Source organism: Carassius carassius, chromosome 43 (genome assembly GCF_963082965.1).
Source record: "Carassius carassius chromosome 43, fCarCar2.1, whole genome shotgun sequence".
NCBI lineage: Eukaryota > Metazoa > Chordata > Actinopteri > Cypriniformes > Cyprinidae > Carassius > Carassius carassius.
The window spans coordinates 20251615-20268164 of record NC_081797.1 but is presented as its reverse complement, the minus strand read 5'-3'; the positions used below and the strand labels follow the sequence as shown (position 1 = coordinate 20268164).

The 16550-nt window shown below is 36.9% G+C and overlaps 1 protein-coding gene and 1 gene segment (V, D, J or C); one reads left to right on the top strand and one right to left on the bottom strand.

The window, feature by feature from the left end:
* LOC132125477 (Ig kappa chain V-III region PC 2485/PC 4039-like) overlaps positions 1–16550 on the bottom strand; it is a 370198-nt gene that overhangs the window by 206684 nt on the left and 146964 nt on the right.
* LOC132124754 (G2/M phase-specific E3 ubiquitin-protein ligase-like) lies at positions 9806–11004 on the top strand. The gene is made up of 3 exons (XM_059535910.1): positions 9806–10242; positions 10501–10682; positions 10819–11004. The coding sequence occupies exons 1-3, from the start codon at positions 9939–9941 to the stop codon at positions 11002–11004; spliced, it is 672 nt and encodes a 223-aa protein (XP_059391893.1). The 5' UTR covers positions 9806–9938.

The window sequence follows — 16550 nt, the reverse complement described above, 5'->3', positions numbered from 1 at the left end:
ACTTCATAAATTAGTTTAACATTTGGAAACAAAGATGAAGTTTTCAAGGTGAATGCATACCTTGACTCTAGGGGTCAAACAACTAAAAATCAAGTCAGGAATCTTGGTGTGATTCTGGAGACGGACCTTAGTTTCAATAGTCATCTCAAAGCAGTAACTAAATCAGCATACTATCATTTAAAAAACGTTGCAAGAATTAGATCTTTTGTTTCCAGCCAAGACTTGGAGAAACTTGTTCATGCCTTCATCACCAGCAGGGTGGACTATTGTAATGGGCTCCTCACCGGCCTTCCCAAAAAGACGATTAGACAGCTGCAGCTCATCCAGAACGCTGCTGCCAGTATCTGACTAGAACAAGAAAATCTGAGCATATCACACCAGTCCTCAGGTCCTTACACTGGCTTCCAGTTACATTTAGGATTGATTTTAAAGTACTTTTACTCGTATATAAGTCACTAAATGACCTAGGACCGAAATATATTGCAGATATGTTCACTGAATATAAACCTAACAGAGCACTCAGATCATTAGGATCGAGTCAGTTAGAAATACCAAGGGTTCACACAAAACAAGGGGAGTCCTCCTTTAGTTACTATGCCGCCCGCAGCTGGAATCAGCTTCCAGAAGAGATCAGATGTGCTAAAACACTAGTCACATTTAAATCTAGACTTAAAACTCATCTGTTTAGCTGTGCATTTATTGAATGAGCACTGTGCAATGTCCGAACTGATTGCAATATATATTTTCACTGTTTTTTTTTTATTTAATTTTATGTAAAATCATTTTCTTACTGTTTTAAATTCATTTTAAATAAGTACAGTTTTAATAATTTTAAAAGTTTTAAAATTGCTTGTTTTATTCTTGTTATTATTTTTCTTCATTACTATTTTACTTTCTTTTATGTAAAGCACTTTGAATTGTGTACGAAATGTGCTATATAAATAAACTTGCCTTGCCTTGCCTAACATACAGTACACCGTGTAACTTCTGCTCTATAGCAGTTAAAGGGATCATATGATGCGATTTCAAGTTCCTTTCTCTTTGGATTTTTACAAGCTCTTGGTGCATAAAGAAGATTTGTAAAGTTGCAAAGACTAAAGTCTCAAATCCAAAGAGACATTCTTTATAAAAGTTAAATGTCAACCACACACCCCTAAAATGCACCCACATATCTGTCATTATGTGGGAAGATTTGCATAATGCTGCCCAGATGTTCACGCAAAGAAAGAAGGCAACTTTTATTATCGCTGTTGCCGCCACCGCCATGTTGTGGATACACTGTGTTTCATTGTGAAAGTGAAACTACTTTGTTTGTTCTTTCAAAAGAGGACACAACTAGAAATCAGTGGTTAAGTTGTATCTACAACACTGTTCCAGAACAGTTCAACCCAAATATTCAGATGTGTGCAGCACATTTTATGGAGGACTGTTTCCTGATCCTGGGAGAGAAGTACGTAAGAGAGTCTGTAAGTACATTTACATATTTAAATAATTTGCCAATGATGATTGAAACGCAAGTTTTAAGGAGTCTAGTGTAGGCTTGTTTCTCCAATCATGCAGACAAGTTTACGCAGCGTGTTATGCAACACAACCAGACCGTTCTCATCCCAAGGCGTCATGTACTGACCCTTTTGACATTTCGTCAACATCCTACGCACATGGCACCCTCTAGCGTCAATATTAGAAGCAGATAAAAATGGGCCAGAAGGCGCCTCCTAGCGGTCTAACCCTAACCCTAACCTTAACCCATAATCTGTGTCTCATATTGACGCTAGAGGGTGCCATATGCGTATGATGTTGACGAAATGTCAAGAGGGTCAGTATATGACGCCTTGGGATGAGAATGCGTTAAACACAACACATAAAAAGTCAGTATAAGTCATTACAATCAGTAATTATGTCCCCACTGGATGCAACAAATGCCTGGTGTGTAATAGGTTTAACTGGTTTTGTCTTGTCGCACCAGGACACGGCATCACAGTATGATAAGTGGCGTAACATTTCCATCACACGCTTGAGGCAAATGTAGAAAATAATGTGTTTATTTTATTTTTTTTTACCTTAAACCACATAAACACATTTCATTACACCAAATACACAGAGTAATGTTCTTTTTTGCAGCATCATATGACTCGTGATCGAATGACTAGTGATTTTTTTTATTACCGATACCAGTAACAGTTATTTGCATGTTTATTTGCCCGATAACCGATATGCAGAACCGATATTTATTAACTGTTATAAAGTAAGTGAAGAAAGAACATACTTAACTTTTTTTAAGAGTTGAAAATTAGCATTTCATGTAACATTTTACCTTTTATATTACAACAATATAAAACATTTTATTTATAAAAAGCATCAACAGAAACAACACCAATATTAACAATAAAAAAATAGAATGTCTAATGTTTTAAAATGGAGAAAATTAATAAAGGACAGGAGTCATATAAACGTAATTTTAAACTACCATTTTAGTAGTGGTAGTAGCCCTTTATTGTCACTAGTCACAAGTACCAGCGAAATTAGCCATCAACCTGTCCATACATACATACAATATGACAAGGGGGTAGACAGGACAGGAAGACAGGGAATTGAGGAATAAATACAGCATAACATTAGGAAAGTGAGGAGAAAAAAACAACAACCCCCAGACTATGCTCCTATTGGGAGTACAGTGTGAGAACAGGAAAAACACCTCAGCAACAAAGCACATAATCGATACAAACACACGACTTTGCAGCTGGGGATGGAAATTGTGGGGTCGAGGTAATCCAGCGCAGACAAGCAGCCGTCCGGTCCATCAGCGCTGGTCACAGACTTGCTTGTCAGACTGGCGGTACAAAGCGGCGAAGGCGAGGGATGGGTTCCGAATAGGTAGATATCTTCAATGTCCTCCACGGAAAGTTTGACTCCTAACCCTAGGGTTGTGGGTTTGAATCTCGGGGCGGCAATAACACGACTTAGGTGCCCTAAGGCATCAAACCCTTAACTGCTAAATGGCTGCCCACTGGTGTGTGTGTGTGTGTGTGTGTGTGTGTGCGTGTGTGTGCAGAGCACGAATTCTGAGTATGGGGTAACCATACTTGGCTGAATGTCATGTCACTTTCAAAACACAGAAAGTCATTGGATAAGCTGTGAGAGAATCTGAGTAACTGTCACCAGTCTGAAGGATTCTGTCAAGTCAAGAACATTTCAAGTCAAATTTTTTCACAAGATCATTTATCAACAAGATCATTTTACAAACATAAATCATTGTCAAACTTTGACAAAACACTGCCAGAATCCAGACAAAGATGATGCTGAAAGTCATGTTTGTTGTTTGATGAAGAATAGCTCTTGATTATGTCATGTTCAGTTCATCGAGATATAAACATGCAGAGAAGTGAATCTTGTGATGCTCACGAAAAACACTCTCTTTATGAAAAAGCTGCTGTAGACTGTGAGCTAAATATGAGACAGAAGAGAGATCAGGACAATATAGAGACTCATCTGATACATTAGATTTAGATTCAAACATATGAAAAAAAAAATTAAGTCAATAAAGCCAGAGGAGTTTCTACTTTTACCTAGTTTGATTCGACTGCAGTAGTTATTGAGGTTGAACTTGTCTCCAGTTTTATGAATGAAGGAGACGCGGCCCTGATTCCAGATGTTGTGACATACAGCTACATTGAGAATTATATTCAAAAGTTTGAGAATGGCCAGTTTGTATTATTTATCATTGTACTTAATCACTTATTTAATTCAGACAGAAACATGAGCAGTATTATTGGCTCAATGATAAACAATGATTGGCACATTTGTACGTTGAATTTCTCCCTCACTGTCTGACAGCTCAGATTTACTACATTACACCAGAAAAGATATACAGAGATCATCATTGCCCTCCATACTGGATAAAAGAGATGTGTGTAATGCTGTTTGTGGATGTAAGGATGATTTAGGCAGAGTGGATTCCATAAGCGGGTCTTTATTAAACACTCTGAGCATAAAATACAAACGATAGTCACAACTCGTGGTCAGGTCACAGGCTTGGGTCAAACACAGGCAAAACAATCCACAGGCAGACAAATCCAAAAAGAGTAATCCAAAAACGTACACGGAGTACACAGAGACACAGAGTCAGAAGAGCAAAAGCAAAGGTCATAACAATTATCAACAATGGAAGATTGCTTAGTAAGGCAGTGAACTGGCAATACTTCACAATGTGGCAGTACAAACACATGACTTAAATACAGGATTACAGGAACTCATGTGGCAGGAACAGGAAGTGGCAGAGTTCAATATTCAGGTGAAGGCTCCCTCTGGTGGACTGGAGACTGATCAAACGTTACAATGGACTATAATTCAGTCTAGGATATTTGATATTTATGTATTCACAAAGGTTTTTACTTGTTATTATTTGTTTTGTTACTTTAAGTTCTATCAGATCTTTATTATTTTGCTCAGGGTTTTTCTCATTGCTTGTCTTGATTGTTGTCTTGATTGTCTGCTGGTTCTCTCTGACTGGCTGTTAAACTGGCTCTGAGTCAGTGTTCCTCAAGTGACAGATCTGTGCCTCATTGTGTCCTGTCTGGCCCTCACCACCATCTGTCTGGCTCTGCCACTTCCTCTGCTGTTCTTCTACAGACTGTTATCTGAGGCTGGCTCCAGCGGTCATCTGTCCTGTCTTTGTTGGACTGTTTCACTGCTCACCCACCCTCTTGTGCGCTGTCTGTGTTATTAATAAACCCTGTATTTGCCATTCTGGGTTTGTGTCCTTCCTCACAGATCCTGACAGATAGTTCTTCTATTTGTTGATTTAGACACAAGACACAGAAACACTTGACAATGGTCACTGAATGAATGAATGAATGAATGAATGAATGAATGAATGAATGATGTACTGTATATGGCTATTAATTAAGTATAATAATTAAATAAATATTGTATTAAATCTCTCTAATTTTTGCTATAAACTATTAGTTGTTTGTGATCCTCTCATCAGCAGCTGCAGTGTCTCTCAGCTGTATCAGTGCAGTCACTGTGACTCTGACTGACGGAGGTTTTTGCACGACTCTTTATCACTGTGTCAACACCCAGCTACCACTGATAGAGTGTAGACTCAGACAGTAATAATCTCCTGTATCTTCAGTCTGGACTCCACTGATGGTCAGAGTGAAATCACTGTTAGATCCACTGCCACTGAATCTAGAAGGAGTTCCTGACTGTCGTTGATTCTCCCTCCATAAATAAGGAGTTTAGGAGCTTCTCCATGTTTCTGTAGATACCAGCTAATACATGCAGTACCACCACAACAACAGGCAACATTGCTGCTAGTTGTGCACTTTATTTTGACTTCTCCAGTTTGAGCGAGCAGCTGTGAGGGAGTTTGAGTCACTGTCACCTGCCCGATGGATTCTGACAAGTGAAGAATATTAGAAGTTAAATATTTTCACACACTCATTTATCTTTGGAAAATACAAACATAAATCATCAAACCTTGACAAAACACTGCCAGAATCCAGACAAAGACGATAGTGAAAGTCATGTTTGTTTGTTGATGAAGAAGAGCTCTTGATCAAGTCATGTTCAGTTCATAGAGATATAAAGCACAGCTCATGCAAAACACCCTCCATATGCAAACGATAAAGATGAGACAGAAGTGTGAAGACTTCTATTAAAATGCTTGGGAATGGCCAGTTTGGATTTGTGATCTGTGTATTAATCACCTCTTTTGTATTGTTAATTCAGACTGAAATGTGAGCCAGTGTTAGTGGCTCAATGATGATCAATTGTTTGTATGAATCTTCATTGATAAGTTTAATCCTACATATCTTCTTCAGTGTCAGACACCTCAGATCTACTGTATAATGGCAAAAACGATTTATAGAGATCATCACTTTCCTTCACACCTGGATAAAAGAGATACATATATGAATGCTGTTTGTGACTGTCCACATGAATATGGTTATTTAAAAAACCGCAGAACCACAAACAAAACAGTTTGTTCACAAGCAAACATATTATCAGGTCACTGAAACCAAATCTTTTTGAAAACTCCTGGAGGATGAAGATTATCAGATACTCTGGTTGCAGTACTGTCATGTAGCCGCTGAAACCAGACAGTTTGGATTGTGACACATCGTTTTTTCAGGCTTCTGATTGGCCAACATGGCTTTATGGTTAGGGTTTTATCGCCACCTCTTGCTTTGGCATGCTCTTCTCTTGACAGTGTTTCACAGTGCCCAAAAACACCGGCAAACTAAGAAAACACCTTCAATTCAATTCATCAATTCATGCAGCAAATGATCACAACAAAACCCAAGAAAGAAACGTGCTGCATATAAAATTCTTTATTTGTTTGTGTTGTGAGCATTTGCAGCACCTGCTGTCAAACTGATGAAGATGTTTTCTTGATTTGCGGGTGCTTTTTATAGTATGTTCCTGCACAGCCGGAGGCTGCAGTTTTAGGACCCCGGTTATAGGACCCTAGTTTTTTGTGACAGCGCCACCTACCGAACTGGATGATATAGCAACGGTTGCAGTTTCAGGACCGCAGTTATAGGACCCAAGGTGGTTTAGTTTGTACATACATAGTTTGTAAGACATTTAATCTAAGGAGTATTTTTATTATATTTTATAAAATGTATTTTTATTCAAAATGCATAACAGGTTAAATTTAAACAAATTAATTTACACAAAACAAATTACAAATCTATATAAATCTTTAAACAACCGTACACATGAAGTCTTAGTTTCTTGAATTATACTGTATATTGATTAACCTCCTTAAGTTTAACTAATTTGCCCATTATCAGGTAAAATAAAGATGGAATCAGCATATGCAGTCACTACATGATATAGCCAGATATTGTAATGGTTTTAGAGAGGCAAGACAAAACTAGAGAATGATTAAATAATGATTTTATTGACATTATATATATATATATATATATATATATAATTTGTGCAAGAACAAAAGCACCAAAAATACTCCCTTTTCCATCAACATGGCTGTAGGCTTCAACTCTGAGAGAGAGAGCGAGAGAGAGAGAGAGAGAGAGAGAGAGAGAGAGAGAGAGAGAGAGAGAGAGAGAATGAAAGTCTGAATATATAAAACAAATGTCTGAATATATGGAATGAAAGTCTGAATATAGAATGAAAGTCTGAATATATAAAACGAATGTCTGAAAATCTGATGTTTTCAGTGCCGTCTTGTGTTATTCATCTACTATTTTATATACACATTTTGAGCAATGAGCGAGTCCGCACGAAATTTAGTAGCAGCAATTTTAAGTAACGATCATCTAATTAACACCCTGGCAAATGTGTGTACGGGCCAAAATACTGGCAACCGTACTCAATATCGTTCTACTGGTGAAGGAATGTATTCGCTATTCCACTGCAGAAGAGTGAATGCGGTGAACTTCAGAGCCCAGGAAGTTCCTGCTTATCAAGCAAACATTACAGAAAGAAACATGCCTTCTACCTCACAGGTACCACCCACAGCTATCTACAATCTTCGCCCGTTCACTCGAAAGGGCCCTAGACATAAGAGGTAAGAACAAAATTAATTGTGGGTGATAAGAGTTTTTGTCATAGCAAAATTCTGAAATATCGGTGAAATGTGTTAATTATGATTTCACCCAGCCGGCACATGACCGACCTTCAACGTTGAAATATGGATGAAATAAGGTCAGTTGTGATTTCAACGTTGATTCAACGTCGAGTGCCAACCTCCCGCTCTCTCTCGTAAGGCCAATAATGAAGTGACTAAAACTGCAATTCATCGACTGGCCGCTTGAGGCTGGCTGCAAAAGGGAATCAGTCCCATAGACTCCCCATGTTAAAATGCCCAACTTTACAGAAGGAAAAAACATGTTTACAGCCTGGTTCAAAAAATGATTTTGGTCTAAATAGCTAATTTTGCCCTTCATGACAACTGTGAGGGGGGTGAATTTTTTTATAACTCATCCGTTTAAATTATATTAAGACTTAAAGTTCTGCATAATTAAGGGCGTAGCCACTTAAGTGACAGGTGGATTGCCTCTGCTGACAATGCCGTCGTGCTAGGTGGGTGTGGCTACAGCAACTAGCTCCCGCCTTTTTGCCCATTTTTGATTGTCCGGGAGAGTCGCACGGTGACGCGCTGCCAAGATGGCGACGGCCCGCTCTACACACTTTAGGCTTCAAAAAACACAAAAAAACACAAAAAAACTTCAAAAAACTTTGTTGAAACACAAACTTTCATATGATTTAGTTAATAGTAGTTAATTGTTAAATCTTCTGGATTTAGTCTTTTCTCCAATCGCACATGGACTTGGTGATGTGAGATCACATCTTTTTGTGGTGCACCGGATGTTGTTAGACTTCTTGTGCATACATAAATCACAATGGATTATTACAATTAATGTCAAAAGAAATGTAAACAATACTTCCTATATAAAATGATTTTCCTATAGACTCACAAAAGCAAAACATTAAGATTAAAAATATATTGGGGGGGGGCGTGAAAGTACTATATTTGACTTTTGCACAGTACTGTATATAACAGGTGACAATGGCAATACTGTATTTTACTTTGATACTAGTATGTTGTGACAATTAAAACAAATGTTTGTTTTGTTGTTAGCATAGTGTATTGGAAGCATACATTTCATACAATTATTATTATAAATGTATTTATTTGCTTCAATTGACAGTCATGTTCTGATGAAGACAGTAGCAACACAAACAAGAATGATTTCAAAGAAACATTGGATCCTGACAAATGTGGTAAATGCCTACTTTTATTTATATCCATATCATTTTTTTTTTAAAATCTTCTACATAATGTAATGTTGAAGATATAAATGTGTTCTGTTGCTTACACTCTCATGTAAGTGAAATCCTAATAAAAAATTAACCAACTATTTTTCCTTGTTTATACAGTCATTGGTAGTGTGCCTGACATTTCCAAAGAAGTTGTTTCAGCCATCTCCACTGTTGAAGTCCAGGGTCTCTCCAGTAATACCCCTTCCATCTCTGGTGGAGATGAAGTTATTTGGTGTATTGACACTAAAGATATTTGCCCCAATGCACCATCCATCTCAGCTGACAACCTCACCATGTCTTCTGTTGCTGCTGCCTTTACTATTGATGAAACTCCTACCTTGTCTAGTGGAACATCTGCCATCTCTAGTGGCTACACCAACAGCTTTTCGATTGGTCCCACTATCAGTGGCACTGGACACACACTCTGGACACACACTGCTTCTCTGCTAGCAACACCTCTGGGGCATCCCATAGTCCCACCCAAACCAATGCACCCAGCACAACCTACAGGTACATGTTCTTTTTATACAGGATTTTCATGGTCAGGGTTTAATGTCAGTAGGCCTTTACAGTACAATTTTGTGTTAGAGTAGTCACTCAGCAGTAGACAATGTTATTATTACATCTGGGATGTTATTTGTCCTGTAGTAATGCAGCTATTTCTGTTAACATCATATATGTACTTAAACATTGTTCATTATAAAATATTGATATATTAAATATTTTAGTACATACCTTGACCTAGTTGAGGAAGAATACCTCTCTGATGAGTGCAGCACAAATGAGAGGTCAGTAGAAGACGTTATGTAGAAATGTTTAATTCTAATGTATCATAGCAATAGCTTAATTTTCTAGACTCGTAGCAATAAACAGGCTACCACCTAAATGGTTCACAAATATATTTATGTGTGCACAATATTGTTTTTTTCTTTATCTCATATCAAATCTTTTCTGTGGTTATTGTTTCAACAATATTTATAATATTGTTTTCATTTAATAAATTGTTGTTTAAATCATTGTGTAAAAGTGTATAAAATATATAAAATAAAAATATATACTTTTTTGTATGTTACATTAATGGCCAGTTATCATTGAAATTGTTGTATTGTTTTATTGTTTATTATTGTTTCAGTGATTCAAGGATGACTTTAGAGAGAATAATGGAGCAGATTGGTTCTAGAGTAAATAATTACAGTATTGTACGCTTCCATATCATAAGAAGAAATGTGTTGGATGGAACATCCAGAGCAATGGGCAGATCCAATTTTTCACCCGAGAAGAAGGTGGATGTTAAGTTTACTGATGACTATGGAACATCTGAAGATGCTGTGGACAATGGAGGACCTACTCGGGAGTTTTTCCAACTCTGTCTACATGAAATCAAGGACAAAATTGGCATCTTTGAAGGACCATCTAATGCTAAAGTCCTCACATGCAACTCCAAAGGTACACTACTTATAAATTCATATTGATGTCAAGTAAAGGATTTCTTTTGGATTCCTAAATATGTTTTACCTGAAATGATTTAGTAGGAAATGTAAGAATCTTCAAATGTTGTACTTACAATGCTTATTTGAGAAAGGACATTTAAAAGTTCACTCCTTGATAAAAAAAAAAAAAAAAAAAAAAAAAAATATAAGGTTTTACAGCCTCACACAGATAGGTGGCATTGTGACATGATGTTTTAATTTCATTTGATAATAGCGATGAAAGACAATGCATACTTCTATGCTGGCCAGATCATGGCAATGACAATTGCCCATGGGGGGCAGAGTCCATGTTTCCTGTCTGAACTTATGTATAAGTGTCTTCAAAAGGGCCCTGACAATGTAAATGTCAAAACTGAAGATATTACCGATAAAGAAACAAGGTCACAGTTGCAGTCGGTAGGCATATTTTACTTAAATTATATTGTATTTTGATATAAATTATTATTTTTGCATGCACTCGTTAACATTGAAGTTACAGCTAATAGTTGTATATCTTCATTCAAAAAATGTTTATTTTTATATATATTTTTAGATCTTACAGGCCCAGACTGATTCACAACTACAAGATGCAGTTGCACAGGCAGCTAGCTTAATCAGTCTTGCTGGTCACAATGTTCGCATAACACTGGAAAACAAACAGGAGACTGTTTTGGATCTGGCTCATTGGTATGTCCTTCAGCGGACCCGTGCACCATTTGAAAGGTATGTTTATATCTGAACACAAAATGAAATTGTACTTTTTCAGAAAAATTTAATATAGTTTTATGGCTTTAAAATCGCAGAAATGCAAGAGATAGAAGAGGAAAGCATGTAACATATTATACTGCTAACAAAGTGTGTCTACAGTATAAGAACATTTAATGATTGACCTCAACTTCCATGTTATAGTGCACCAGTACAGGTGGACATAATAATTCATTGTGGAACCTCATCTAATTAAAAATCAAAAATACTAGTGCTACATGTTTCAAATCACATAAACTACACATTACAGCATGTTTCCTTTTTATTAGGTTCAGACGTCTCTGGGTATCCTAGATGTTCTCCAAAACTATCCAGTGCAGTCAAAGTGCCTTTTTGTGAAGGATGAAAAGGCCTTAACTGCAAATGATGTGAAGAATCTCTTCCGAATCATTCATTCCGCAGAGTGCCGGACCCTGGCTTTCTGGCAAGACTATCTTCAGGATGCTGAAAGTAAGTTTAGTATTTCACACAGTTTTCGATGCAAGACATTATTTATATTAAAATATATATTTATATTGCAATGTTTGAATTGGTGTTTATGTATTATAAATTGATAAATATTGTTAATAAATGTTAATATAACATTTAAAGCTAATTTTGCCAAAAGTATTAGGTCATCCTCCTAGCTGAACACCTCTGGTGTGACTTTAAATGCAGACCCTGAGCCAAAAACTCATCACCAAACACCAGTGACTTGTATAAATGGGTACATTCATTCAGACACTTCCAAAACTGTTGCAACAGAGATGGCAATCAACTTTTAAATACATGAATTATGTTTCCATATTTGTTGCCACAGTTTTGTAAGTGCCTTTTTCTGTTCTACAGAAGGGGGTGTCCCAATACGTTTGTCCATATATTTAATGTACATGTCATTGGTGTTTGGTGATGAGTTTTTGGCTCAAGGTCCACATTTAAAGTCACACCAGAGATGTTCAGCTGGGATTTGGAGTTAGCTTTATGCAGACCAGTCAAGTTCTTCCACTCTGACTCAATTTAATCATTTCTTTTTTAACCTTGTCTTATACACAGAGGCTTGGAGAAAGATTATTTGCTACACCAACTCCTATCTTTTATTCTGCTAAATGGCTCTTTATACTCACCAGACTGTTGTTAGTGTTGCATGTGACATTATGAGCAACCCTTTAGAATATAACTACTCTTATAACAATTTTGCATTACTCCAGTGGTATCATTTAACATAGTCATCATTTAATTGTGGTACTCTCTTTTTTTTTGTTTTACAGTTGAAAACTATGTCTCTCTGGAGGATGTTCTTGTTTTCTTCACTGGATGTGACAACATTTCAGCACTGGGTTTCTCTCCAAAGCCAAGACTTGAGTTCATTACCTGTTCCCGATTTCCAGTGGCCAATACTTTTGAAAATATTCTACGCATACCAGTTCATGCAGTGTACACTGCTTTCAGATCTGACATGGATTTTGCAAAACACAATTCACCAGGATTTGGAAGAGCGTGAGAGGTAATATTTTCGAGGCATGTAGAGCTTGAGTTATGTTAGATTGTTTATGCTACTGATGTTATTTCACTTTGTTATTCATTGATACCAACATTCTGTATTTACTGTACAACACATGAAAACACAATAAAAGAAATCAAAGTTCTTCATTACATTTTAAGATGTATTTCAAGCTATATTTTCCTGTCTTCTAACCTGAACAACCATGTTCCCCGGTTTCATTGTTATGACAGAATTGTTATTTCTTTATAGGCTGTGTATGGCTTTCTTTTAAATAAATGTTTTTCTGTTCCTACTTTTTGTGCCCTGGCTTATATATTTTTAGTGTCTACATTGGTGGGATTTGTGCATCCAAGACTTTAAGTGTAACATTTATTCTCATTTTATATAATATACTGTAGTTACAAAATTACACTACACAAAACTACATACAATGAATGTATTTAATAACTTAAAATACAGGTTTCACCTTGAACAACAGGGTTAAGTTACAGCGTTTACAAGGATACATCATATAATATACAACCCGAATTCTGGAAAAGTTGGGACGTTTTTTAAATTTTAATAAAATGAAAACTAAAGGAATTTCAAATCACATGAGCCAATATTTTATTCACAATAGAACATAGATAACGTAGCAAATGTTTAAACTGAGAAATTTTACACTTTTATCCACTTAATTAGCTCATTTAAAATGTATTGCCTGCTACAGGTCTCAAAAAAGTTGGCACGGGGGCAACAAATGGCTAAAAAAGCAAGCAGTTTTGAAAAGATTCAGCTGGGAGAATATCTAGTGATTAATTAAGTTAATTGATATCAGGTCTGTAACATGATTAGCTATAAAAGCTTTGTCTTAGAGAAGCAGAGTCTCTCAGAAGTAAAGATGGGCAGAGGCTCTCCAATCTGCTAAAGACTGCGTAAAAAAAATCTGGAAAACTTTAAAAACAATGTTCCTCAACGTCAAATTGCAAAGGCTTTGCAAATCTCATCATCTACAGTGCATAACATCATCAAAAGATTCAGAGAAACTGGAGAAATCTCTGTGCGTAAGGGACAAGGCCGGAGACCTTTATTGGATGCCCGTGGTCTTCGGGCTCTCAGACGACACTGCATCACTCATCGGCATGATTGTGTCAATGACATTACTAAATGGGCCCAGGAATACTTTCAGAAACCACTGTCGGTAAACACAATCCGCCGTGCCATCAGCAGATGCCAACTAAAGCTCTATCATGCAAAAAGGAAGCCATATGTGAACATGGTCCAGAAGCGCCGTCGTGTCCTGTGAGCCAAGGCTCATTTAAAATGGACTATTTCAAAGTGGAATAGTGTTTTATGGTCAGACGAGTCCAAATTTGACATTCTTGTTGGAAATCACGGACGCCGTGTCCTCCGGGCTAAAGAGGAGGGAGACCTTCCAGCATGTTATCAGCGTTCAGTTCAAAAGCCAGCATCTCTGATGGTATGGGGGTGCATAAGTGCATACGGTATGGGCAGCTTGCATGTTTTGGAAGGCTCTGTGAATGCTGAAAGGTATATAAAGGTTTTAGAGCAACATATGCTTCCCTCCAAACAACGTCTATTTCAGGGAAGGCCTTGTTTATTTCAGCAGGACAATGCAAAACCACATACTGCAGCTATAACAACAGCATGGCTTCGTCGTAGAAGAGTCCGGGTGCTAACCTGGCCTGCCTGCAGTCCAGATCTTTCACCTATAGAGAACATTTGGCGCATCATTAAATGAAAAATACGTCAAAGACGACCACGAACTCTGCAGCTGGAAATCTATATAAGGCAAGAATGGGACCAAATTCCAACAGCAAAACTCCAGCAACTCATAGCCTCAATGCCCAGACGTCTTCGAACTGTTTTGAAAAGAAAAGGAGATGCTACACCATGGTAAACATGCCCCGTCCCAACTATTTTGAGACCTGTAGCAGAAATCAAAATTGAAATGAGCTAATTTTGTGCATAAAATTGTAAGCTTTCTCAGTTTAAACATTTGCTATGATATCTATGTTCTATTGTGAATAAAATATTGGCTCATGTGATTTGAAAGTCTTTTAGTTTTCATTTTATTAAAATTAAAAAAACGTCCCAACTTTTCCGGAATTCGGGTTGTACACTATTTATATGGTGATAATGTTCAATGGTTCATCGTGAAAGAAAAGTGTATTTTGTTTAAATCATAATTTTACATGCTAATGCCTTTTTCTGTCACCACAATAACTTAAATATGATAAACATTAGCAAAATTACTTAGCAGACTAAGTATTTATTTTAAGCAAGTTACATGCTGCAAAAAAAAAGTTCTATTCCATGATTTCCATCGTCAGTCAAGGGATTTACTGTGATTAACTCAGGATGACACCGGCGATGATCATAAGGTCTTTGCACATGCACAATATTGAGTAGTCCTTGATTTTCAGGAAGTTGGAGCATTCCAGCTGTCCAAAGTTGCAGTGGGGAGTTGCTTTCCATTGTCCTTAAACTATGGTGGTTCCACTGGCTTACAAGCTCATCAACAGATCTGTTTATTCTTTGAAGGTAAACATGATGAAGAGCCGTAATGTGAAGTGGGTTGTTGCTATCTAAAATGCTAACTTTTTCCATGAAAGGAAAAGACCACCCTGTTAAGTTCTGCCCACAATCTTTCGATGTGTTGATTATGAACACTACAACCAACCATAAAGCTTACTCTGTTAGTCCCTTGATTCTCAATCATAAACCTTGCAACATCAATATTCTTACTACCTGCATCTCCCCTGACATGATGTGGGAGTCCAAACAGATCCACTGCATTTTTGGAAAAGTTGCAAGGCAGTTGATGATCTGATGTCTGTGCAACATCTCAGGTACACTGTAAAACCCGACAAACAGATTGCCTTGATTTAAACCATGTAAGTTTTAAAACTTTGCATTCAAGTAATTAAGTGATTAACTAAGTGCTGATTGTGAATTAGTGATGAACAGCTGCTGTTAACAAACAGAATCACTGAAGAAAAGAGAAACACAAGAACTACTACAACTGACTTCAGACACAGCCTTAGATGAAATCAACTGAAATAAAATACATGAAATCTCTCAAGATCTGATTAAACAACCCCACAAACAGCATCGCCAGCTCCACTTATTAATAACCAGACTGACTTTATTTCTGTCAGACGTCTACAGAAGATCTTATTGAGAATGAACTAAGGTTTAGATGTTGATTTATTGTTTCATTTGAAGTAACCATGTTAGAGATCAGTGTTTGCTTTAGTTGGGCCCTTGACCCTTGACTTCTGTCTTAGTCTTTTCTCTGGCTGTTATAACCATGTGTTTCTAAAACGCATTTGTTGTAATTCAGAAGCCCAGAAGAAATGCCATCAGGTGTTAACCTGTACCTAGATGTAGGTTGTTATACTTTATGTTGGTGATGATAATCATCAGTTATTGAACTGTACTGAGTCTAATCTCTGATGAAATAGGTGTTGTAAAATTTGATTGATTATATAGTAAAAGTGATTCTAAGTGGAAGTGGTTCTGTGATAATCAGTTAATCTGAATGACTTTTCAAATAGTGTGGTCTTCTATGGTGTCAAACAGTCACACAAAGACATCTATAATCAGAATATGAACCTCAACAATGATGACCATAAAAAAAATGCTGCAGAGCATGCTGGGAGCCATGGATGAGTTTTGTACTACAATAGTACCCAGCATGCATTGCAGCATGTTTTTTTTCGTCACCATTGTAGAGGTTAATATTCTGATTATTAATGTCTGTGTGTTTGACCAATTACTGGCATAGAAGAAAAATGTGTGTGTACAAAATGATTATGAAGTCATTTTTTATACTAACTGAATTCAGAGGTGGGTAGAGTACCCAAAAACTGTACTCAAGTAAAAGTAAAAGTACTTCTAGAAATATTTACTCAAGTAAAAGTAAAAGAACTAGTCTTGAATAGTTACTTGAGTAAGAGTAAAAGAGTATCGGATAAAAAATCTACTCAAGTAGTTAGTTACTAGTTACTTTGGGTCATATATACTGAGCCTAT

Bases quoted from the DNA above. Each gene is read 5' to 3' on its own strand.
- LOC132124754 (XM_059535910.1), top strand. From the start codon at position 9,939: ATGACTTTAGAGAGAATAATGGAGCAGATTGGTTCTAGAGTAAATAAT. The intron at 10,243-10,500 runs GTACACTACTTA...ATTTGATAATAG, and splicing joins CCTCACATGCAACTCCAAAG to CGATGAAAGACAATGCATAC. The intron at 10,683-10,818 runs GTAGGCATATTT...ATATATTTTTAG, and splicing joins CAAGGTCACAGTTGCAGTCG to ATCTTACAGGCCCAGACTGA.